This window comes from Eulemur rufifrons, chromosome 3, assembly GCF_041146395.1.
Source record: "Eulemur rufifrons isolate Redbay chromosome 3, OSU_ERuf_1, whole genome shotgun sequence".
Lineage (NCBI taxonomy): Eukaryota > Metazoa > Chordata > Mammalia > Primates > Lemuridae > Eulemur > Eulemur rufifrons.
This window is the reverse complement of record NC_090985.1, coordinates 74,832,904-74,859,321: the sequence shown is the minus strand read 5'-3', so window position 1 is coordinate 74,859,321 and position 26,418 is coordinate 74,832,904. Positions and strand designations below refer to the sequence as shown.

Sequence of the window (26,418 nt, the reverse complement as noted above, 5' to 3'; positions counted from 1 at the left end):
CCAGAGAATAAATGTCATAAGTTAAACAATGGATGTTATTCTAACAAAAAATTTATGTATCACTACAGAAGTATGGAAAGGAGGAGAGAAAGGAAACTTATGTGGGTCTCTTCCATACTAGCAAGTTCATAAAGAATGATTAAGCCAATAAATAAAGATGTAGTAGAACACAGCTGTCCTTTAAAAAGATGGAGGTAAACACCAGAAACAACTGCTAAAAGAGTTTGGGGAGAGGGACTCAGGGGTGGGATAGAAGGGGGTTAGAAAATGCTATTTTTCATTCTGAGCTTTGAAGTGTTATTTGAAATATCAAACCATGTACATGTATTAATTAGATAACAAAAAATATGTATGTTTTTTCTATAATAAGGCAGGGTAAAGATAGGGACCTGGGGCAAAAGAAAATAATTTGAGTATTTTTTTTTCTTTAAACATGGTATCTTAGGTTTAGACTAGATATTGAAATTAAAGACGATGGAGTCACAATGATATATATCACAGGCAAACCACTGTAAACCATTTCTAAGCATAGCTAGTAATTCATAATAAAGTCAAAGAATACTCCACAAATAAGTATATGACAAAATGAACTCAATTTTGTTTTAAAAGAGGGGGAGTGTTCAAGTATACATATTTTACATATATGTGTGTGTGTGTACACATATAGAAAGATAATACACCCTGCCTATAGCACATACTTAAGTATAAGAAGTCTTGTTACTTTTGGGATAATTCACTTGTCAATCTTCCTTTTTCAGTATCCAAAGAAATTTCAGCCACATAATACCCAATTGCATTTAGAATAAAAAGATGTAAAAGGTACCTATAGGAAAAACATTTTTTAAAGTTTTTAGAAAAGTTGAAAAAACTATAGGCAAAAAATAATTTTGAAAACTTCAAAAAAATTTTTAAAGTTTTTAGAAAAGTTGGAAAAACTATAGGCAAAAAATATATTCAATTAAAACTCCAAGTTTCAAATATTTGTAACTCAACACAAAACCCTTAAAAATAGTTTAAACTATAAACTTTAATAATATAGATACCAATTACACTTTTTATTTAAAATTTTATTTATGATCATCTTAATGAAAATAAATTTAATTGTAAAAACAATTATCATAGAATAATAATAATTCAGACGCTTTAAGTACATGTGACCAGGTATACAAATACAGTAATTATGGTACTCAAATCTTAGTATCATATACATTTAATATACTAGATGTATGCAACAATAAAATAACTCCCTACCTTGCTTGAAAAGTTCATAGAAGTACTTTTCATTTTATCAAATACAGGGCTCATATGAACCTACAGTAAAAGTCAGTAGTCTGTTCACATGCCAAGGAACAAGGCTAAACAATAAATTAATCCTTTAAAAATGTCTATAAACCAATATAATTTTCTTTTTGAGTCTAGTAGGCCAGAGACTATTGAAGAATATTCAAAGGCTGAATAGAACCTAGTAGCAATGAAGTTAAATAAGGAGTTTGGGAAGAAAACAAATAGTTCAATATTAACAACACAGTATATCTGCCAGCACAAATAAATCAATGTAAACAAACATCTGTAAAATATGAATAATGAATTTAGTAAAATGTTATATTGTATCTAATTATAGTAGATACCCGAGGAGGGTGCTTTTTGGAAAGTTTTTTTTCTGTTGTACACAAGGACTTTAAAGCAAATCTAAACATACACTATAACAAAGTACTTGGAAAATGTATTCATTAAAGAAATGCCCACAATAAGCAATGCTATTTGAGATAGGGCCTTGCTCTGTTGCCCAGGTTAGAGTGCCGTGGCGTCAGCCTAGCTCACTGCAATCTCAAACTCCTAGGCTCAAGCGATCTTCCTGTCTCAGCCTCCCAAGTAGCTGGGACATCACACCCAGCTAATTTTTGTATTTTGTGCAGAGATGGCGTCTTGTCACATTGCTCAGATTGGTCTTCAACTCCTGGCCTCAAGCAATCCTCCCACCGGGGCCTCCCAAAGGGCTGGGATTACAGGCGTGAGATACCATGCTCAGCCAAGCAATGCTTACAGTACGGTAATGTGAAATGGTATGGTAATGTGAAATATAAAAAAGAACTAGCTAATTTTTACTTCAAAACCTGAAGCAAAAATACCAAATGGTGAGCTAATCACTTTATATATCTATTATAACTCTGAATGGTTGCCTTCAAAATATTCATTCTTAGGTTTGTTTTGGATTGCCTACTGTTCGACAGGTACTGTGCTAGGTACTATATGGACACTGATGAATAAAACAAATAAGGTTCTCCGCAAAAAGACAAACCTTGGTCTAGGAAGTACTCATTATATCCTTACAAATTTAAATAAATATGGCTTTTGAATCTAAAGAGAAAAGTTTTTCCAAAAAGATAACTTTCTGAGTGTCTATGTGTGTGTGTGTGTGTGTGTGTGTACGTACATATATATATATATATATATATATATATATATATATAGTCAGTCAAAATTCCAGAGGACCACAGGTACTTTGAAATGACAAATTGCTATTGACTATTTTGGTTGACATTATACTTATCTCATGAACTGTACTTCCTGTGCATTTTTCCTAAAGTACATTCTTACATGCAAAATTTTTAAAGCAATGAAACAAACATTACATCTAGTCTTACAAACATAGTCTTAGTAAAATATGGACCAAGTTCCAATTTCTTAATCTGGACAAAGACAATTTAAACCAAGCATATCATACATCTGAAACAGATATCCATCAGTGAATCAGCAAATCTGGGCAGAAGCAACTATGACTGAATAAAAGGCTGTTGTAATTAATCTTCATCATCTCGTTGAAAAGGTACGACCTGAATTTCTTTGGCTATCCTTTCTGCTAATGCTCTACTACTTGCAGCAATTACTCTTCGTGACATCAAATCAAATGGTCCACCTAAAAGCAAATCAAGTATGGAAAATAATTATTATCCGGTACAAAAATGATTCATACAAAACAAGTATTACCAATATGTACTATGGTCAATTATAACATTTTAATACTTTCAGTTTTCTTTCAAAAAAAAAAAAAATCTACTCTATCACATACCTATAATGTTTAAGCTATGGCAGTACATAACCAAGTTTCTAAGCACTCTTTTTGAGTAAATACTAATTGGCAAATTAAGGGGGACTCTCAAGTCATACCAGTCAGAAAATGTCATCTTTTCTTTTTCTATTTCTTCTGTTGTGCACTCTTATGACCTCTTTATTGTTTGAGAATCTACGGACAGAAAATTTGACTCCAAGACATTTTCATACCAATGTCCTCATTTCCTTATTGCCTTTCTCCTAGACCACTGGTGAATTCTGTGAGCCCAGGTTCACCCTTCACTTTAACAATTTTACCATCAGCTCAATGTAAGTATTTAACCTTTCTAGGTCCAAGGCAGAAGGTGATGGTAGAAGTCACCCATCGTTGACTACCAGGTACAAGAGCTCTGGGTGCAAGCCTCAGACTCAGTGACTGTCTAGATCTCTCTGCAGTCTCTCAGGAATTCCTGCTACTCATGTTTGAAAAGCCTTTGCCATTTATAATTATCAGTCCCACATTATCACCAGCTCTTATTCTTGCCACTATCACCTAATGTTTGTTTTGACTTTGCACAAAATTACATAGCTTCTTTTTGCCTTAAAAGCTGAGGTATAACATACACCAAACATTTTTTGAAAATCCCATATATGGAGGAAAGTCCAACAGATGTGGAGAGAAAAATGCTTCACTGTCCCATAATTTTACCTGTAACATCCATTAGCACTCCACCAGCTTCCGTAACAATAATGCCAGCTCCTGCAACATCCCAGCAGTGAATTCCCATTTCATAATACGCATCTGCTCCTCCAGTTGCCACAAGGCACATATTAACTGCTGCTGTTCCAACACTCCGGATCCTAACAAACAGCATTGAAAAAGAAGATTGGAAAACAATAAGCCTTTAAAATAAGGATTTTCTCTTTACTCCCAAAAGAATTAACTTCAGTGTGAGTACTGACTGAGATAACTTGGACCAATCTAGAGGGCAATTGTAAAAAAAAGGTGGTATCTGACTTTAAAATGAAGGTATACAAAATCTAATTATCATGATGTACTATATAAATCACAAAACTAACCCTTACAAAGCAATAAGGAGATAAAAATTAAAACAATGATTTTCAGAAAAAAACTGAAGAAAATGTTGTAATTCTGTAATAGCATGCAAGTATATTCCTATTTGTCTAATCACAGGTACTACAGCTTATTTTATTCCCATGTACACATACACATTGCAATGCGAATAGTCTCTATGAGATGTAAAATATCCTGATATTTTCATTTCCAAGTGGGTGTACATCATACATGTGCTTAAAGCAGTAACAGCAGGCCCGGGCTCTTCATAAACCTAGGCCTGCCTTGGAAGATCACTTCAGGTTTGCCCCCTCACAGCATCTCTTCCTTGCTATGAGACCAAGTCAACACCAGGTTAAGAAAAATATGGATACTATTGAATAGCAATTACAGTAATAACTGATTCAGGAAAAAGTCATCAATAAATGCTAAAAATTAGTGGGTGAAAGTTTGATATTTACATAGTGTCAAAGTCTCTCCACCAAATACAGAATAAGTATAATGGGAAAAATGGCATCTTTACAATTTCTACCCTTACCAAGCGATCAAAGTTAATATTACCCATAATGGGACAAAAAGATATCATGTGCCTCCTGATGCTACAATAAGAAGGACAGAACATTACTTCTATGGCATTCCTGCCAAATGCATAATCCAAACATAATCATGGAAAAACAGACAAACCTAAATCAAGAGACGTACTACAAAATAGTTGGCCCATACTTTTCAAATGTCAAGGTCATAAAATACAAAGAAAGACTAAACTCTAGAATAAAGGAAGCTGATGAGAAATGACAACTAAATGTAGTGCATGATCCTGTATTAGATCTTGGATAAAAATTTGAATAAAATCTCTATATTAGGTTATGTATCAATGTTAATTTCCTGATTTTTATAATTGTACTGTGGTTACAATAGAGAATGTCTCTTTTATTAAAAAAAAATACACACTGAAGTGTGTATTTAGAAGCAAGGGGTCATTATGTCTGCAAGTTATTTTCAAATGGTTTTTATACAAACTCCACTGTAATTGTTTAAACCTCTGGAAACAAGGCAGTGAGTTCTGTTCACTGAGAATCTTCCACAGTTTATTTTTTTTTAAATAATGAAAAATTGATGACTAATGTAGTGTTTGCTTAGTATCTAAAAATAAAAATGAAAAAATATTGCAACTAAGTATATCTTCTATGCCAAACCAATTTTTTTTTTTAAAAAAGGATTAGAATGGCATGATGCTTTTCATTTGGAATGTTTTCCTATTTATGTTTCTGCTGGACATGAAATTTAAGAAAGAACTACAAGTACAACGAATTTCTGACAGACGTTTGTTTCTCAAAATCAAATTAATATTACTAGATTTTTTTAGTTTATAAGAAAGGCGTATTATCCCCCTTTTTCACATGAGATTTGTGATTGTTCATATCTCACATTATAGAAAGCAAATAACAAGATCGTTCACAAATAATCCCTTAGGGTTCCATTGAGACAGAATCCTAGGCTACCAGAACAACAGTGATACCTACTAGCAGTGCTTCTGATTACTTCTAATGAACATCACGGGCTCTCAGGAAAAGGGTCTTGTAGTCAGCAAAAGCGTATTTTTTTAATAGACAAATATTACCAAAGGCTTACTCAAAAGATTACTTAATTACTAGGTAATTAAGGCTCTGCTCTAGAATCTGACTATGTATTCTGAATCCTTTCTTAGTCTGATCCTCCAACAAAGCTAATATGGTACATAATAAAAAGGACTACCTTTGGTGTCACAGAGATTTGTGTTTGCTTCCACACTCAGCTGCTTAAAAACCAGAAGCTTGAAAAAGTTTCTTCTTTCAGTTTTAGCTTTCTTGTCATCAAACGGGGATACCAACTTACCTTGGATCACTGTTATTATGACTACAAATAATATATGTAAAGCTCCTAGCAGAGTGCCTGTCATATAAAAGGTCTTTAATACAAAGTAGCTATATTTATGAAGAAATCATCCTCTAAACCATGCCAGAAAACATTATATAACATAGAATATTTCATCTAAATAAATCCCCAAAAACTACACAAAGGAAAAGGACCTACAATAATTTACTTTGTCTCATAAATGTTATTTCCTACTTAAGAACCTATTGGACAGCCTCCATTTGTTTAATACATTTATTAAAATTATGACTCTCTTTAGTTTCATTTTTTTTTATATATGTAGTTTTGAAATCACATTGAAAAACTGAAGAATCAGCTGAATGAAAAAGATCAAAGAAATCAATAAGTCAGCGCTTCTCCTTGGTAATATTTTCCTAGATATATTTCTTTAAAAATCCTAAAGTATAAATTACATTCTGCTTCAGTCAATAGCAAAATGAAAGGTTAAAGTGTTAAACCACTGGCAGCTCTTTTATGGCCAACACAACCTTTTTATTGCCCATGGCTAAAGTCCTTGCTTCAAAACAGCACACTGTACCTGCAAGTTTATTGCTCTTCCCACAAGGACATCATTCTGGGAGGTTCTACAGCTACTTGACAGCAACTCTCTCTTTTACTTTACTCATTATTAAATAGACCACATGTTTATAGCCCATAATCAGTTTATATAGAGGTCAAACTATACTCTGAAGGTCCTGACTCCTAAAAGAGAAGTCTAATATTAGAGAAAGAGAAATGATCTGGAAGCTAGGGTTCTAGTCATATCTCCATCTAGTTGTATGATCTCAGGCAGCCACTTCACCTCTCTGAACCTCAGTTAACTCATCTACAAATTAAGACTGGCTTAATCTTTGATCTTTGATAAGTTCTAAGAGTTTTATAACTCAGTGATGATATTTCCAAAGGAAAAGGTAGGAACGGTTGGCAGTAAAATAAAATAATAAATATCTGCTATTATTCCAGAACAAAATCTGTTGGATAATAGATTTTTATTACAGTTTTCCATGCAAAACGACTACACTACACATCAGAGAAATGCTATTTAATATAGCATTAACTATATTAAAGTTAACGACTTCAAACCTCTAGCTTTTCTTAAAAATTTCAGGATAAATATAAGGATAAGTATTTGTTTTTAATTTCCTCACTTTTAAAACTGTCATTACAGAAGGATTCTGAGGTTTGGAGCATAATAGTGGCATGCTGATTTTGAAACTCCCTATGACCCTCCTGAAAAAAATATCAACAAGAAGGACGAATAAAACACACAGGACCCCTTCCTTCAGCATTTCTAGGAAATAGAAAACACGAACTCTCAAGCAGAAGGAAAGGCAGACGAACAACTGAATTCTAACAGAGCACTGCAAGCCTATGGATGCAGAGGGTGAGGGTGAAGAGGCAGAAAAGACTGTGACAAAGAGCAGAGAGGACCAGAGAGGACCCACAGGAAACCTAGACAGAACCACCCTCAGACAGAGCAAGCAAGACAATAAATACAAAGATACTGAACACAGATCAGGACTTGGTAATTCATAGTCCAGGCTGGAAAACATGCAGAACCTGACCAGGCTGCCTCAGGGAAGCTGTGACTCTGGAGGAGAATCAGATAAGATAAAAAAGGGGGTACCTCTGGGAGATAAAAAGTGAAGGAAAAGTGGAAAGTAAGAGTGAGAAATTAAGGATCCTGCAGAAATGAATGAGAAACAATGCACGCCACCCGTAACCGTACCTACCACCACTGCTTAACAGATATTCATAAAAGAAACTACACAGAAGTGCAGAACTGATAAAATAGGGAGCTCTGAAACCAGGAACACTGTTCACAGAATAAATAGAAAAAAGTAGACTACATCCACACAAAATTACTGGAAACATTAAAGTATTTCTAAAAAAATGTTTTTGTTTTGTTCTATAAATTCTCCCCTAAAAACCAATAATGAAGCAGAAAACTAAAACACCAATCCAACATGAATTAAATATCCTCAAATATATATGCATATGGATAAAAATGTTATATCAGAAATACAGAAACTATGAGCAGAAAGGGGCCAAAAAATTTTTACAAGATGATTGATCTCAGAAAGGAAATCGGGGGAAAAAAATTTTATCAGAAGTGAAGAATAAATTACAAAGGGCCTAACAATGAGATGCAAAAGAAAACTTAATAAAGAGGAATGAGGAAAAGCAATAAAAGAAAGAAATAAAAAGGGACAGAGAGAAACAGGCTGAAATGGAAGACACAACGGAAGTGGAACATTCCTACTGGCATCTCTGAAGAAGAAAATGGTAACAGAAGAGTACTAATATTTACAATTATATCTCAAGAAAACTTTCCAGAAATAAAAAGAACATGAATCTACACATTGTAACAGAAAATTGGCCCAGAATGGGAAATTCTAGATATATCTAGAAATAGACTGGCATCAGATTTCTCAAAAGCAATATACAAAGAAAGGCAATAGTGAAGCAACATTTTCAAGAAATGTAAACTTTCTTTCATTAAGGATATTATATACAGCCAAGCTGTCTTCATGTCTCAAGGCCACAGTAAAACAGATTGGAATACACCCAAACTCAGAGAATACTGTGCACATATGCCCTCCCCAAAGAATCTGCTGGAGGATGAGCTTCCTCTCATTAAGAGGTGAGTAGAACAGTATAAAAGGATTGTGAGCATTTTATAAAGTCAAATGAAGAATGGGTTGAAGAATATGTAAAAACAACACGTTCTAACAAAGTAGAAAGAATGCAACTTAAAATGGGACAAAAAGAGAGGGAACAGAAAAAGGAGAGTAAAATCATTGACTGTTAAACAGTGAAAGCCCCCAAATTCTGGAACCTTTATAGATAGTAAATAGGTACGTAAGAAAATAAGAAAAGAGTATTAAAGGTAATATAAAGACTTTTAATACAAAGAAACCTGCTAGAATAAAATTTAACCTTTCCTAAATACAAAAAGAAATTTAAAGAAAAAGCAGAGAAGGCACATCAAATGAACACACTGGCTATACCATAATACACACAGTAATTACAACATACGATAATACAAAATTTTGAGACCAAATAAAGCAGTTATGTCAACAATCTACAGGCCTAACCTGTCTATTAAAAGAAAAAGATTTTCAACTTGACTTTTACAGTGAAACTCCACTCAATGCTGTATATATTAAAATGCAGTGATTCAAAGGGCTAAAACTAAAAGGCTGAACATAATTCACCAGGCGAATAGAACTATAAGAAAGCAGAAATTGCAGTTCTGATTTCAAAGTACACTTTAAGCACAAAAGTATAAAAAAAAGACAAAGAATATTTTATGATGTTAAAATTACACAATAAACGTCAAAGGTGTAACTATTATGAGTAGGCATCAAATAACATAGCTTCCAACTACATAAAATAAAAGCTACAAGATATAAGGGGAAATACAGTGAAACATACTAATGATAGAAGACTTTACTGTATCACTTTCAGTATGAGACAGGGCAAGCAGACAAAAAAAAAATAAATAAACAATTTAATAAGGTAAATCTTTTGGCTATATATTAAACATTAGATCCTGAAAATAGAGAATATCCTTTTTTTCCAAATGCATATGAAGTTTCACAAAAATTGACCACAGAATAGGGTACAAAGGAAACATCAGTAGGTCCCAAAAAGTAGAATTATTACAATGTAATAAAACTACAGATTAAAAACAAAATTTAAAAAAAAAAGGACTCTGCTATAGTTTGAATGTGTGTCCCTTCCAAAACACATATTGAAACTTAATTCCCAACGTGGCAGGATTGAGGTGGGGCCTTTAAGAGGTGACTGGGTCATATGGGCCCTGCCCTCATGAATGGATTGGATTCGTGAATTAACAGGTTATCATGGGAGTATGCTGTTGATGATAATGAATATCTGAAAATGTGGAAGTGGCTTTGGAACTGAGTAATGGGCAGAGGCTGGAAGAATTTGGAAGAGTAGGCTAGGAAAAGCCTAGATTCTGGTGAGGGTTTAGAAGACAAAAAAACTGTTCCAGTAACAGTCACTCCATGTTAAAGCTAACTAACAGCTTATTCTTTTACAATGCCTTATTGTGTGCTCGCTTAAGAATTCTAGGAACTAGCCTTGAGCAAGAAACTACAGAATCAAGATTGTGGGGACCCCCAATTAACCTGCAATTCTATTGCGATCTAGATGACAGATGGCCCATTACCCAAGATAACCAAGACATGCTGACCTGCATGTGGCCGGCCCCTTCACAGCCCCCTTTCCCTTTTATAAACCATTGGGTCACCCTGGGAGCCTTGAGATGGCCTTTGTGACATGAGTCTGCCACCTCCTTAGGATGCTAGCTCTTGAATAAACCTGCTTTTCCTTCCACCAACCCTTTGTCTCTCAAGTCTGGCCTTTTGAGTGGTGAGCAATTGAGCCTGAATTCAGTTACAAAACTAGGATGAGTCTGGAACTCCTTAGAGACTGGTCAAACGGTCATGATCAGAATCCTGAAGAGAAATATGGACAGTAATGGCTATTCTGATAAGGTCTCAGATGGAAATGAGGAACAAAGTATTGGAACATAAAGTAAAGGCCATCTATGTTATAAATTGACAAAGAAATTGGCTGAACTGTGTCTACGCCTGAAGGCCAAACTTGACAATGATGAACAAGGGTATTTGGCAGAAGAAATTTCTAAGCAAAATTTAGAAGAAGCTGCATCGGTTACTTTTGGCTACTTACACTGAGATTTGAAAGGAAAGGAGAAATTTAAAGACAGAATTTATAATTAAAAGGGAAGCAGAGAAGGATATGGAAAACTTTCAGCCTGGCCAAGTAAAGAATAAAACTGTGTGTTCAGGAGAGGAAAACAGAGGTGTAGCCAAGCAAGCATTTAAAGAGATTAGCACAGACAGAAGGGAGCCAGGTGCTATTTTTCAAGATAATGGAAGAAAGATTCCAAAGCATTTCAGAGATCTTCAAGGCTGCCCCTAGAATTATAGGCCCAAAGGCCTAGGAGGGCAGAATGGTTTCAGGGGACAGGCCAGGGGCACTCTCCATGGGTGGCTGCCCAGGACAACTCTGGACCATGCTCCCTACACCCTAGCTGTTCCATAGCCACCCTAGCCAAGGTCAAGTAAACCCAGGTGAGGCTCATGCCACAGCTCTAGAAGTTACCAGTCATAAACCTTGGCACGTGATGCTAATTCTACAGGCTTGCAGAAAACAAGAACTGTGGAGACTTGGCACCCTCCACCCAGATTTCAATAGGCGTCCTCAAAAACCTGGGAGCCCAGACAGAGACTTGTCCCAGGGGCAGAGCCAAAGGCAAAATGTGGGATTGGAGCTGACACAGGGTTAGCAATGCCTAGTGGAGCTATGGGAGCAGGACCAGAACTCAGAACTGTGTAGTTACTAGCAGCATGCAACATACCCCTGGGAAAGCTTCAGGCACAGGACTCCAACTCATACCAGCAACCATATGGGCTGCACCAAGCAAAGGTATAGAGGCAGAGCTGCTGGGGCCTTGAACCCCTAACCCCAACCCAGTGTGTCTAGGAGGCAGCACATGTAGTGAAAAGAGATTATTCTCCAGCTTTAAGATTTACCATCTGCCCTGCTCAGTTTGGATCTTGCTTGGGATCTATTGGTTTTTTCTTTTTGTCTATTTCTCCCTCGTAAGATGGAGAATGTCTGTCTTATGCATGTACCACCACTGTATCTTAGACGTAGATAGCATGTTTTGATTTTACAGGCTCACAAATGAGACTCTGAACTCTGAGCTAGCATGCTCAACTCCCTGGCCATGTGATGCCCTGTACCACCTCAGGACTCTGCAGAGAGTACCCACCACCAAGAAGGCCCTTACCAGATGTGGCCCATTGACCTTGGACTTCTTAGGGTCCACAACTGTAAGAAATAAATTCCTTTTCTTTGTACATTACCAAGTTTCAGATATTCTGTTATAAGCAACAGAAAAGAAACTAATACAGCTTCTCCTTCTGAAAATTTAAGAATATAACTCTGGGTGAAAGAGGATATACAGAAAAATTACAGAATTTATGAAAGGCAATTATAATGACAGAAGGACATATGAGAATGTATGGGACACACTGAAAGCAGTGACTAGATGAAAATTCACAGCCTAAATACTTATGTCAATAAAAATCAAAGAATTAAAATAAATTTTCAACTTGAAAAGAAAGTCAACTAAAAGAAAGCACAAGGATGAAAATAACAGGGCAGAGAAGAAAAAAATCAGTAGAGAAAATTAATAAATCAAAATCCTGATTTTTTGAAAAAATATAATAGACAAACCACTAGGTCAAGTGTTTGGTGGTCTAATTAAGACCAAAAAAAAAAAAAAGAACAAAGAAAAAAAGCAAAAACATACAAAATAAAAAGTGACAGAGAGAAATAACTATTGATATAGAGAAGCCAGGAATTAATTATAAGAGTCTACCTTGCAGACTTCTATGCAAATAATTTGAAAACTTGAAGTTAGTAATTTATTAGACTGTAGAAATATTCCAGATTAAAGGAGGCGAAAGAGACAACTAAATGTAATGTTTACCATAGGTAGAATCCTTCACTAGAATGACTATAAAGGTCATTATTACGCCAATTGACAAAACTATACATGGATAGATTAGATAAAAAGTGTATTTATGTAGTCAATTGTACCTCTTAAGGAGCTATGATGTGTGTAATTCAGTCTAAAATGGTTTTGGGAAAAAAGTATTTGCACACACACATACACATACACACAGCACACATGTGTATGAGAAAGAATAATAAAACGATAAAGCAAATGGAGGGAAATATTCATTATAGGTGAATTTGGGTAAAGGGCATACTACCGGTCTTTGTACTATTTCATTTCTACAATTTTTTGTAAATTTGGAATTATAATTCAAATAAAAAGTTTTCTAAATCACATTACAAAATTAGAATTCTGGTATTGATCCCATGTCTGTTAATAAAAATTTCATTTCTAAAGGAAAATTCATTGCTTTAAAATGTCAAAGGATCTTGCTGAGTGCAGTAGTTCATGCCCACAATCCCAGCACTTTGGGAGGCCAAGGCAGGAGGATATCTTGAGCCAGTTCAAGACTAGCCTGGGCAACATAGTAAGTGAGATCTCATCTCTGCAAAAAAATTAAAAAATTAGTCAGGTGTGATGGTGCATGCCTTTAGTCCCAACTAATTGGAGGTTGAGGTGGGAGGATTGTTCAAGCTCAGAGTTATAGGCTACAGTGAGCTAGGATCGCACCACCGTACTTTAGCCTGGACAACAGAAGGAGATCCTGTCTCAAAAAAATAAAAAAAATTTAAAAAGCTAAAGAATCAGGAACTTTAGCTGGGAGCTAAAAGGAGCTTACCCATGAATAGGAATGCAAAACAGCTTTTCCATATTAGAAAGAATAATTCTGACAGTCTCTGGTGTTCTGGAAGAGCCCAACTCAGTCACCAGGAGTGATTTGGTAATATCTAAAAAAGAAAATGTTTTAAATAATCATTAGATTTTAATAACTAGAATTCTAGAAAAAATTGACACTTGTAATTCAGAATGAAATAGGACATTTTTATCTTATCCCTCACCTAAATTTTTATCAAATTTGTTTCTGAGTCTTTAAATATTAAAATACTAATGAAGTTATTATCTCAAAGTGATCATTTTTGTAAGCATCAGAGTCTAGCTTATTAGACCAATACCCTAAAAGTATAAAATATAACCAATTTGCCTGCAGGCATGATACCTTTAGTGGGAAACAAGCAAATACTTTAAAAAAAGTAGAAATTTGAAATTAAACTTTTTAGGCATAGATTTGAAAGAAAACAAAAGTTAAATACAGATCATCCAGTGCTTTCCATTTCCCTCTAAAACGTCCTGACTCAAGCTCAGGATACACTCAACACTCCCCACACTTCACCTCCTGAGATGTGTGGTCACCAGCTATGTTCGTTCCCAGCATTTTTCTAACTGTTGCACCACTTCTAACAGTTATTAACACATAATTTAATTTAATATTATGTAAAATGAGGAATGATTATGCAAAGGCAAGGAGTTGCTTTTATGAAAGCTAACACATTCCTTCATTACTAATAAGCATATTTTACACATGTTAACATCTCAAAAATTAGGACGCATCATCCAATCCTAAGGGGTCTTAGAATTCAATAAAAAGGAAATGAAGTAAAAAACTACACTCAAATTAAGTGCTTGATTGAGGGGAAAAATGTAAAAGTCTAGAAACCACAGTCTGAACACAAATTGTTTTGCAAGTACCTTTAAGTTCTTGCTGCACCTAAAAGAATCTGAACATGAAAAGTGTGGAAAATGTTGGGTGTGGTTTATGGAAGAAAGGTAACTTGAAACATCAATCAGCTGTGAGAAAGACAACAAAACTTTTTTTCTGAAATGAAGCTCCTTTAAATTATCAGGCCCAGAGAGGCATTTGAAATATAACAGCAGTCATGTCTCTCTGCCTTGAGCTAAATAATTACATTTCGAAGGCACTTGCTGTGCAGACTCTAGACTAACAGACAGATAGTAGCCATAAAATGCCATGTGCCCTATAGTTCAACAATGTACAGCCAATCACTAACCAATGTTATTTCTGTAAATTAATGAGAATTTCTGACGAACAACTTTTGTAATCGCCTCCTTTTCTGATTTCTCCCTTTTTCCTTAAAAACTTGAGCCTCTCCTTTGTTTTCTGGAGCACTCTCCAAGGCAACCTGGAAGTGTGTACTGGGCTGCAGTCCTCAACCTTGGCCCAAATAAACTCTTTATATTAATTTTGCCTGAGCCTCTTCCTTTTAGGTCGACAGCTGCCACAGAAAAAGACTTAAAATGCCAATCATCCAACTCATAAAAAATGTATACATATCATTTTTAGTGATTTCTATCTATAAAGAACTTTTTTTTCCTAATTACTTTCTCAATGGCATCAGATGGGAAGAATTCTATGAAGAATCTGAGATGTGGTGGCTAAAACAACAAACCATGAACTCCACGAAGATAAAAAGCCAGTCTTCATCATCTTCCTCTCTCCACCACCCAATACAATGTTGAGACTGAAGTGTTTGCTCAATTGCATTTGCTTTTCCTGCCTCCACTCCACATTCAAAATACAAGTCAAAATAAAAGAATAAAGAGAAAATAAACATAATTTGTGAATCAGTTAACACTTGGATCAAATAGGAGTACACAATATCAACTGCACCACAAATTGGAGACTAAACCTACCTTCTTGTTGTGAAACCTGTAGTTTCTGACCATTACAAAAGGCTCCTTTTCCTTTCCTGGCAGAGTACATCTTATCTTCCACACAACTGTACACAACTCCAAATTCTATCTGCAGAAGGAAAACAAGTTTCCTTTACCAAACCTGAGTATTTTTCATCATTAAATCAATACATTTCCAGCCTAATCAGACCAAGAGGTCATCAGACCTGAAATCCTTGACTCCCCTTCCCATCCATGTCCAGACTTAAATAACAGCACACACCTTACCTCTCTCCCTTCTGCCTCAGATGAAGACAGATCTTTCCTATTTTCTAAGGTGAACACTTCCTCTTGTGTTATGATTCCTGTCCTCTCATACATTCCCTGAAAAACTGCTCCATCAACTGATCCCTCTTCCCTCAGATTTTTCTTCTGGTACCTTCTCAGCAAGTCTCTCTCTCCCTTACAGAACTTTCAAAATGGTATCCTTCCCTTTTTCCTTCACTGGCAAATATCAGTCCACACTTTGTATCTCCTATTCTCCTCTTAATACATTGTACTTTGGCTTCTGCCCTGATCACTCATTCTTCTGAAACTCCCACACAGAGAACATCAATGAACTCTTCTTGACCAGATACACGGTCTGAAGAATTGGAGACAGCTGGCCATCGTCAGCACTTAATTCAGTACATCCATGTTTCTGGCATTACTCTTAGTTCTCCCTGGCTCATTAATCCATTTCAGTGTCATTATTTCAGAACTTTCTTCTCTGCCCCACCCTTAAAAATTGTGCACCTCACACTTTTTCCTTCTTCCATTCCCTCCATTTCCCCCTTAGCTCTTCATATTCTTACAGGTTGGTCCTTTCCAGCCCACAAATTCCACTATCACCTATAATTTTGGCTCCCATCAACCCATCATCATCATCACAGGAAAGAGTCTACACTTCAGAACCTAGTCTAGGAGAAGCCTCGATCAGAGGTCAAAATCACTCATTGCCTGGTCACCTCCCATTCCTTCCCCACAAATCTCCTCTTTCAATTTTTATTGTAAAAACACATCACAATTTTGGCATTTCCTTGGCTATTCTCACTGCCTCATCTTAGTTCAGAAGCACCCACTCCCCAGTATAATCTCTACATTGCTGGAATTTTCTGTCACTTTCCAGTTAAAAATCTCTACTGGTTTTATATACCTAGAAAGAAAAACTAAATTTTCTCAATGTGGACAGGCACAACGTCTCCCAGTAAGGCCACAAGTAACTTACCTCACCAACCTCTGCTCTGGCCACTTCCAGTGTTTCCCCCTGGATGAACATCTCACTGTTTCCCATACAAATCATGCTCTTCAACTTCTCCACGCTGTTCTTTCTGATTAAAATGCTTTCCCTTTTTACTATCAGGCAAACCCCTAATTTTCTAAGCACCAACTCACATGACCAATTTCTAAGCAAGCTCCTTCTGTTAGGAACACTTTCCCAATCCACACTGCGTAGAATGGGTTACATTCTGTGTTCCCATAGTATTTTTTCTCAGGGTTCTACCAAACATTATGTTTACCTGTTCACACATCTAACTCTGCACTGAACTGTGAGTTCAGTGACAGGGACAGTACCTAACCCAGGGCTCATTATATACAAAATGCTCACTTAGGTCCTTTTGGATGTTCTCACTGATTGGTACAACCCAAAGGCTAAGCTTTTATCTGTACTAATTTGTTTTAATTTTCAGATATTTCTTAACTATTTTGTTTACATGTTGATGAAATATCACAAGTTCCTTGAAGACAAGTACGTAAGATATTAGTAAACACTCATCACTGTTTGACCAACCAAATAGCCAAACAGTAATGGAAGAGCCACAGATTTTACTCGAGTGCATATTAGACAGAAATATTGAATTATGTGTAGGTTTCTAAATATACTATGCATTTTCCAACCAGTCTTTGGCCTCTGCTACTTTCCAGTCTTTCCATATCTCCCTTCACCAACACCTATCAAAGCATTCCTAGTTCGAATTCTACTTCCATGGAGCATTTTAGATTACCCATCAACTTCTATCACATCTGACTCTATCATAGAAATAACAGTGACTAAATACTGAATTGTACTTCAGTTACTTGCGTGTATCTTCTCCTCACAACTCCTGCTTTTCAGAAAACAATAAATTTTCTTCATTGGAATTGTATCATGATAATTTTAACAGTCTTGTAGCTTATATTCAAAATAATGCAGTTATATGAATTGAATATATAGATAAATCTGAATTTATTATGCAGATAGATTCACTCTTTCTCAGAAAAGGAGAGCAAAGTCTTTTATCAACTATACATTTAAAACAACATACCTTTTTATTTACAACAAAGCCAATTGAAACAGCGACAAAAGGAAATCTTAAAAGAAAGACAAAACAAAAATTTACCAAGATAGAACTTGTTTTTAATAAAATTAACAAAATTCATCTGTTCATAAGTACTTACAAAATTTTTCATATAAGCAGTCTCATCCCTCCCCTCCTCAAAAAATGTAAGATGCACAGTATACAGTATAGAACACCTCTTTTACGTATGAGGGAATAGGGAGGTATTATACATACATACATACAAATGCTTCTATAGGCATGAAACACCTTTCAAAGGATTTATAAGAAACTGATGACAATGGTTACCTCCAAAAATGGATCCTGGGAAACCAGGGACAGAAGCAGGAAGGGCACCTTGAAATGCATGCTATTTTATATCCTTAGAATGTCAAATGCCATGAATGTAGTAACCATGTAAAAATACTTTCTCAAAAAATAAAAATAAATTTTTTTTAAAACTTTTAAATTGATTATGGTTAAAAAGAAAAGACTCTTTTTTGGTCATTTTTCCCACAGCCTGGACCCTTGATAGAAACAGGAACTGCATTATACAGAATAAATTGTTACTTCTCTCTACTCCACACCAAACTTAGAGCTTCACATCTGAAAATTAAACTACATTTATTTCTATGGTTGCATGAAAGTTTGAACAGAGGTTTTAATTTCTGATTCATAAAAGAAACAAGATGAAGAAAATAGACAAAATAGGTTCAAGATAACTATTGAAAATAAAAACTTTTAAATATTTAATATAGTTTTTATTTTAACAAAAATAAGATCATACTGTATACACTGTTGTATACAATCTTCTTTTATATTACAATATCACAATATTATATTACCATATATTAGCATCTTTCTAAATTTAAAAGATATAACATTCTATCACATATAGATTCTAGACCTTAACTTTATAGACTTTAATAGTTATATATGTAGTACACATGTGTACAACTACATGGCAACTTCAAATATAACACTGATATGTACTCCCACCAAACCAGGCTACTCATTATATATAACTCTCGCCGGCAATTCCATCAGGCTTTCTTCTAGTGGTAATATACTGAGTTATAATATACTTACTCCGTGCCAGGCACTATGCTAAATCTGATATAAATGTACTAATCATTGAGTCCCAACAACAAATCTATGAGGCAGGTGCCATTAATACGACCATTTTACACATTTTTTAAACACTGAGGCTTAGAAAGATTAACTAACTTGCCCACGGTCACAATAAAAAAGCACCAGAATTGAAGCCCAAGTCTATTGATACTAATACCCCAGCACTTTGGAACCCTATTTGCTCTCTTGGACTCAATTCATTCTATATCTTGGAGTGACAACACTTGCAGAGTGAACTCCTTGGTTTCTTTACTGATCTCAATGCAGCAATGTTGTTTGCTTCCATTTTTACATGGCTCCCACAGTGAGAAAAAAAATGGTGAATAGGGCGCTTTGCAGTACAAGACAGGATCATACATTAATATTTCTTCATCTCCTCCACAGCTGATGAGAAGTCTGCATAATGCATTTTGCTCTACTATTCACTCTGAATAGACTGTCTTAGAATAAAGAAGCACAAACAAATTACACAATTCTCTAAAGTGTGTATGTTCCTCACCAGAGTTCTCTAAAAGGCCAACCAGTTAATATACCAACAGTAATTATATTAAAAATTGTAAAACATACCTATGTACAAAGTTAGTCGTTCCATCAATAGGGTCAATGATCCACGTGGGGTTGTCGGTTAAGACACTTTTCTCCCCAGCTGCCACAGACTCCTCACCAATGAAACTAAAGGCAAGAATGACAAATTCCTAATCTTCACACTGCTTTCAACAATTTCCAAACCATAACATCTCCTTAGCTACTGAGAATCTACTATCAAACATAATAAAATCTGTACCCTACTTTTCCACTGTTGCTCATTTTTCCTTTCTGAAAAAATTGATAGAAGTGAGGAAGCTTTATTACCCTTAGAGCACAGATATGTGAAAAATCACAGAATTAAAAATTCTAAAATACAATGCCAAAGTGAAAGCACACACACGTGTACATACACAAACACCTGAAAAGAATATTGGCTGCAGATGATAAATCATTAAGATAATGTGGTGATTTTATAAATAAGTCAACATATTCCCTCCCTTCAAGAAGTAGAGCCTAACACCCTTTAACCGAGTGTGAGCTAGACTTAGTGACTCCTTTCTAACCAATACGGCAGAAGTGACAGTGTAAAACTTTAGAGGCTAGTTCATAAAATGGCCCTGTGGTTTGCATCTTGTTTACTCTTTTTCTCCCTCCGTGACTCACCTACTCCTCGCTCTGGAAGAAGCCAGCTGCCATGTTGTGAGCTACTCTATGAAGAGGCCCACACGGCAAGGAACTGAGGGAAGCCACCAGAAGACAATCCTTGAGGGGCTGAAGTGTGTCAGCAATCACACAAGTGAGTTACCCTTCAGCCCCAGTCATGCCTTGAGATGACTGCAGTCCTGACCACACTTTGACTGTAACTTCATGGGAGCCTTGGCCAGAACCATGCAGTTAAGCTATTCCCATATTTTGTAATCCCAGGAAACTGTGTGATAATAAATGCTTGCTGTCTACAGCTCTAAGTTTTTAGAGCAATTTGCTTTGCAGTAATATATGACTAATACAGACAATATTATATAATCAATGAGAAAGCAAATCACTCAAACTACTGTGTGTGTTCATGCCTTCCTAAATCATGCTATGTAACAAATATTATGGAAATTCCAAAAGTGGTGTCTGATTCATTTTCTTCTTTCCTGTTTTCTTTTTACTTTCATTTAACATTGAACTGTCCTAATATGCATCATCATGATCTTATTTTCACTTTCTCTCTTCGCTGAAAATCTTTTTATTGGGAGGAAGTATATTCAGTCACAGCTTTAAACATTTGTTCTTCTCAATGGCTAAAAAGACCAATAATGGCCAATGGCATGACTAGGAAGAAGTACAGAATGACAGAGCTAACACTTTGAAATGATGACAATGTTTCTGCTAGATTTCCATGCCTGTAAAAGAGCCCTGAATTAGGATTTTCTCTCTAACTCACTAAAGCTATGGCCACTCTACCATATAGAAAAGTTTACAATAAAGAGAATAAAATGAACTTTGAAACGATGCCAATGACAAACATTTGTCACGTTGGCTCCCCAGCACCTAAACATTCCTCTTACTATGAAGAAATCCAAATATTTCCTCTCCCCTGCTCCCTGGCAGCTCGAGCATGGGCAAACAACCTAAGCTCAGAAACCACAAGCTTCTGTCCAGAATCTGTAATCTTAAAGCTAATGAGGTCAAGATAGAAGGCTGATTAAAAGTATTCAAAACCATCAGAGTCAAGAGTGAGGCCACCAGCAGCTTCTATGTCGCCTAGGTGTACACCTCCCTCCCTCCCATGGTTCCTGCCTGAGCTGCCCAACACTCTCAACATAAATTGCTTTTCAGCTGAAGTTAACTAAAGTCAGTTTCTGTGTTCAAAATCAAAGTTCTTGCCTAGTATACTGACTTAAACCTGGGTTTCATTTCATCATTTGAAATTGAAAAAAGAAATACCTGTGAGATGGATACTTTTCCTTTATGGAAGAAATAAGCATTTGTTCAACTTTTTGGTCAGTAACAGTTACCAAATCAGCTGGAGAACTTTTCAGCATAATATTCTTTTCATTTACAAGAGCCTCACAGACCACCTAAAAAGATTTTTTGATAAGCAAACAGAAAAGACATAAGTAATTGTAAATCAAACAAAAAGATAAAATACAGAAATGGTTTAAAACTTTCAATCTGTCTAAAGTGATATTCTTTAAAGACATTCTTAAAAATTTCTTACAAAAATGTCTATAAAATAAGGCTTTAACAGTGATGACCTACAGGGGACAAAAATTATAAATACTCTTACAACCTATTTTAGAAAACCAACTGCCATCACAAAAAGTTTAATGATATAAAATAGGAGTATTCACTCTATTTAGAGGGTTTAGTAAAATGAAAACTAATGTAATCAAAATATGTATTTCATTAAACAAGGCAATCACACACTGTGCACACCCATCACCTTATGGCTGACAAAATTTTAGTTCATACCTTTCCAGCTTGTCTTGCTAGGGTTACTGCATAATCCATGCATTCCTGCCACAGATCAGCCATCTTCTGAAATATTTAACACATATCAGCACAAAGTAGTTACAATTCTCTAAAAGCCTTAATTATCGATAGTTATTTCACAGAGGCATCTTAATTAGCAACAGACTTTCAAGATTCACCCCCTGCCCTAGTCTAGAGGTCAATTTTTTCCCCAACATTTACTTCTAGGCTTGGTAAAAAAAAAAAAAAAAAAAAGAAAAAAACATTTTTTACCTAAATAACTTCTACGGTAAAAATATTTTCATAACAAAAAATATTCTATGAAACTGTCTCTCAATCTGTCTATAGCACATCACATTAGAAAAAAAATAAAAATAAAACACTGGTTTGAAAAATGAAGAATAGAAGAAACATTTTAAAGATAGGTAAATGTTTGGGTGGAAAATAAAATTAACAGAAAGAACATTGGAAATACAGAAATAAAGTTTGAAACAAAGGAGCAAAATGTACATGTACTAACTGAATACCAGGAAGTCAGGTGCTTTACCCATGAGATTTTCTTTTTAATAAAGTTGTTATTTTATTAAACAAAGAACATAAGGTTCAGAGATGAGAAATAATGTGTCCAAGAATATATAGAGGACACAGTCAGAATTTGAACTCAATTCTGACTTTAAAGGCCATTGTTCTACTATAACATTCTGAGAAAAAAAAATTCCAGGTCCCCAAAAATATAAGAAAGAAAAAGGAAAATTTCTTTCCCTGAGATTCAGAGAGGTGGAAAAAAACACAACACATATTTGTCCTCTGAACTCTCTAGCTTTTCACTGACTTCTGAGGACGAAAATAACTCACCACTGGCTTGACCACACTCTAAAATCTGTACCTAGCACAGTGAAGCTTTTCAAGCTGTCAGACTCAAAAACTGTGGCACCATTTATAAAACAACCCTAATTTTATCTCCTTTACAACTGAGGATAACTAATACAGAGTTGCATCTTGAGGACTACTCAGAAATCCCTATCTTGGTGCTCACATTACAGGAAAGGGGAGAGGAAGGGAGGGGAAAGGACACATACAGTGATTTCTGCTGGCTGCTTTTCCTCCTGATAAAAGCATTTAAAAACTTTTTTAAAGGAGTCTACTTTCTGATTTATATAAATAACTCCTTAGAGCTATTCAAGAATTATTTCCAAACTTTCTTTTTTTTCATTCTTACTCCCATTCCACTCTTCTGTTTAGTAACCAATTGGATATTGGGTACGAGGAGAGGAATAGTTCAAGGATGTATGGATTTCCCACTTTGGCAATTGCATGGATAATGGTGACATCTACTCAAACAGGTAGCAACAAAAAAGAGTAGAGTTTGGGATTTGGATGGCAGGTTGGGAGATCAAGAGTTTAACTGGGAGAGGATGACGGGCCTCTGTGAATTCAAATGAGATGTCAATTAGGCAGCTAAATACATGGATTCCGAGCTCAGAGGAGAGGTATGGCCTACAGTTAAAAATATACACGTTATCTGAGTAGGAAGCAACTGAGTTCTGAGTCTGAACTTAATTGGACAGGCATGATTGACAATTGTGGAGAAATGTGATCCCACAAAAAGCATAAATGATCCCATGCTAATAGACTGAGTGGAGAACACAACAAGGCCCGTCTGTTCAGACTCTTCTTGGCCCCTCTGGGCAGCATTCCTTTCTCCAGGGTACGGAGTAGGACCCCTTCTGAAATGGGGGTCTAATGACTTACAATCTGACAAGATAGGTCAGAGAATTTTTTTATGGTTAGCTCCAAGACATAAAGGCTGGGGAAGATTCCTGCCTTGGAGAGAAAAAGGGGCAGTTGAAAGGAGGGCAGGAGGAGGTCAGAGAGAGAGATTCCAGTTTCTGAGACCTGCAACACCTCAATATTATAGCAAAAGACTGTAACAAGGGCCATGGGAGTTACGAGTCAGGAACGCATAACATGTATGTATATATATAAAATCACAAGTGCATTTCTTGATGGTAAGGGGCCATAGTTTACTCACTTCATTGTCCCAAAAACATAAACACATGAAAGTTTCCAACTGTGTCTGTCCTGGTCACAGGCTTCCCAGCAGTGGGAGCCAGGCCACCTTCCTCTCTGTCCCCTGTCCCCAGCAGCGCGACAGTGCACAGGACGAGATATCTGGGGCGCTGCCCCATCACTGTGACTACCTGACCCTAGGAGTCTGCCAGGTCTCTCTCAGCTTCTTAGGAGTTGTAAAAATTAAAAGGAGGCAATTATTCTATATAAGCTGTCACAGGCTTAGGATCGCGTGGGTGAAACCGCTACACAAACATTAGTACTGTTACTGGTGCCACTCGACAAGGGTTCCGGATATACAGCAGGGCAGAGGTCACCCAGATGAGGCCTCCGCCCCAGCACCGACCCCCGTCGCGCCGACCCTCGCCCCTCCGGCGGGGAGCGGCCGCCCCGCCCCACCCAGACCCACAGCGCCCACTGAACGTGCAGAGGATGGAGAGAGAGAGCGGGATTATATGGTCTCACCTCCAGCTGCAGCGCGACTTGCTTCCTTGATGCCCGGCGTTACCCGTTACTCAGATCTCCCGGATGCGGAGAGGCTGCCCAGACAGGAAGTTCCGCCTCTTTAAGCTTGGTCCTTGAAAGGCGTGGTTTCTGTGGGCCACGCCCCACTGCTGGAGCCCCGCCCCCCAGCAACCGCCTAAGCTTCTGCCTTGCCTGGCTGGGTCCTGACCTGCTTGACACATCAGATGTGGCCTGTTCCTTCTCACCTCTGGCACTTTTAACTTGCTTTTTCCTACTTGCCTGTTCTACTCTAAATTATTAAAATTTCCTTTCTTTTTTATTTTGCCCATTTCTCCTTTCGTCTTCCATTCCTTAATGTTTTCCCATTTTGCTTTCTTTCTCTCTTTCTCTCATTTATTCCATACTACTATTTTGACAAAACAAAAAATTGGAGATATAACTCCATTTGTGCAGCTTTTTTTTTTTTTGCCAAAATTATATTAGGTAAACCTATGCTAGTTTTTGTTTGTTTGTTTTGATAACTGATAACCTAAACCAATTGCCCTTATTCTTGATAATTCATTTACCTACCATGTATTGAGGACTTAATATGCTTCAGGAAATTATGTTTTTATATGCATTACTTAAACATTGCAACAGTTCCATGAGGAAGGTATGATTAGCTTCATCATACAGATGAAGAAACTGAGGCTCAGAGAAGTTAGGTGATTTGTCCTCAGGTCACAAACCAAGAGCAGAGAATGAAACATAGTGACTTCAAGTTGTTGAGGCTAAGAAAAAAATTCCTCAAAATGAAGGTCTCAGAAGCAAAAGTTTTTCTCTGACTTCTCCTGCTTTCCTGTCTCTGGCCTCTAATTGTCCAAGAGTAACCATAGAAACTAGAATTCCTTTTCCCAAAGGCAGGTCATAGGCATAGGAACTCTTTTCTGCAAAGCCAGCTATAAAACCTAATGATGTCACTATAAATTTCCCCCATCTTTCTGTGTAAAAACTGAACATATCTGACACGTTTTTTCTGGTCATAGGTCATAGGATCCCCATTCAGAGAGGGCCCTGCCCACTACTCAGAAGGAAGGAATGGTACAGAGAAAGGCCAAGAAGAATCTAAACAACCAGGCCTTGCTGGGTTTCCTCACTCAATCTATTAGCATTAGATTATATTGATACATTTTTTTTGTCCAATCATATTTCTACACAGCTGTCCATACTTTGTTGAACCTAAGCATAAAAATGGACTCTTTCCCCTGTATCTTTGGATCTTCGTTCTGAAGGCTACCAGGCCACATAAAACTACGATCCCATAAACTTGTATCCTTTTCTACTATTAATCTGCCTTTGATAAGTTGATTTTCAGCAAACATTCAGAGAGCAAAGGGGTATTTTTCACGTGACCATTAGAAGAGTCCATACCCAGAGAATATGGCTTCAGGAGATTGCATTATATGAGGTACAAGGGCTAGTCTATGGCCCTTAAAATGTATACTTTTCTTGAAAGGGTGGTATTGTGGTATATATATCATCATAATGCAAAAAGGATTACACAGATATAAGGTGTTCTAACCATAACAGGAGCAGGAAAGTGAACTATTTGGCTCCTCGCTTATGAATTAATTGATTCCCTTAGTTTAATCAAAAGACAAGATGTTGTCATCAACGTGTTGCAAATGAAACATGTCTCAGAAATGAATGATGTGAACTGTGGACCCAATGCTCACCTCACAAAGGGTAAGAAATTTGTCTTTGTTCTAAAGAGTGATGCCTTAGGTATCTGATTTGGATACCTTTATTTGTCTATCAAGTGATTCTTTTGTTTTCATGATTTTAAGAAAGCCTTCAGAAACTAGTTTTTTGATTCTTCCTTGTAAATTATCTTAAAGGGAGTATCTTACCAATAGCATGCTGACAAGTGTTGATTCATAACCAAAGAATGTTCTCCAGGCACTTGTAGTAATGTTATCAGTTATCATTAAATCTTTTGTAAATGAACGTAGTCCCACTGATTTGGCAAAGCTGCTAAATTAGTGTAACCAATCCTGACGTAAGATAGATAAAACATCAAATATCTTATTTCTTCAAGTTAAAACCATTTCCAGCTTCCTTTGTCAGATATGCAGGAAGTCCAGTTTTTTTCTAGAGGCCTCAGCTGCTACTTTACA

The 26,418-nt window shown here is 36.3% G+C and overlaps 1 protein-coding gene across 3 annotated transcripts; it reads right to left on the bottom strand.

The window, feature by feature from the left end:
• Positions 1-2,463: 2,463 nt before the first annotated feature.
• LOC138381320 (inositol monophosphatase 1) lies at positions 2,464-26,138 on the bottom strand. 3 transcript variants are annotated; one of them, XM_069465501.1, is made up of 9 exons: positions 25,978-26,138; positions 21,728-21,790; positions 21,200-21,333; positions 19,307-19,411; positions 17,597-17,642; positions 15,273-15,381; positions 13,402-13,510; positions 3,761-3,912; positions 2,464-2,917 (listed from the first exon to the last, which is right to left on the bottom strand). In XM_069465501.1, the coding sequence occupies exons 2-9, from the start codon at positions 21,788-21,790 to the stop codon at positions 2,802-2,804; spliced, it is 834 nt and encodes a 277-aa protein (XP_069321602.1). In that variant the 5' UTR covers positions 25,978-26,138; the 3' UTR covers positions 2,464-2,801. The 3 variants fall into 3 exon arrangements, with proteins under 3 accessions (XP_069321602.1, XP_069321600.1, XP_069321601.1); XM_069465499.1 differs by lacking the exon at positions 25,978-26,138 and adding an exon at positions 24,263-24,294 and having other exon boundaries at positions 21,728-21,793; XM_069465500.1 differs by lacking the exon at positions 25,978-26,138 and adding an exon at positions 24,263-24,292.
• Between the last annotated feature and the right edge of the window lie 280 nt (positions 26,139-26,418).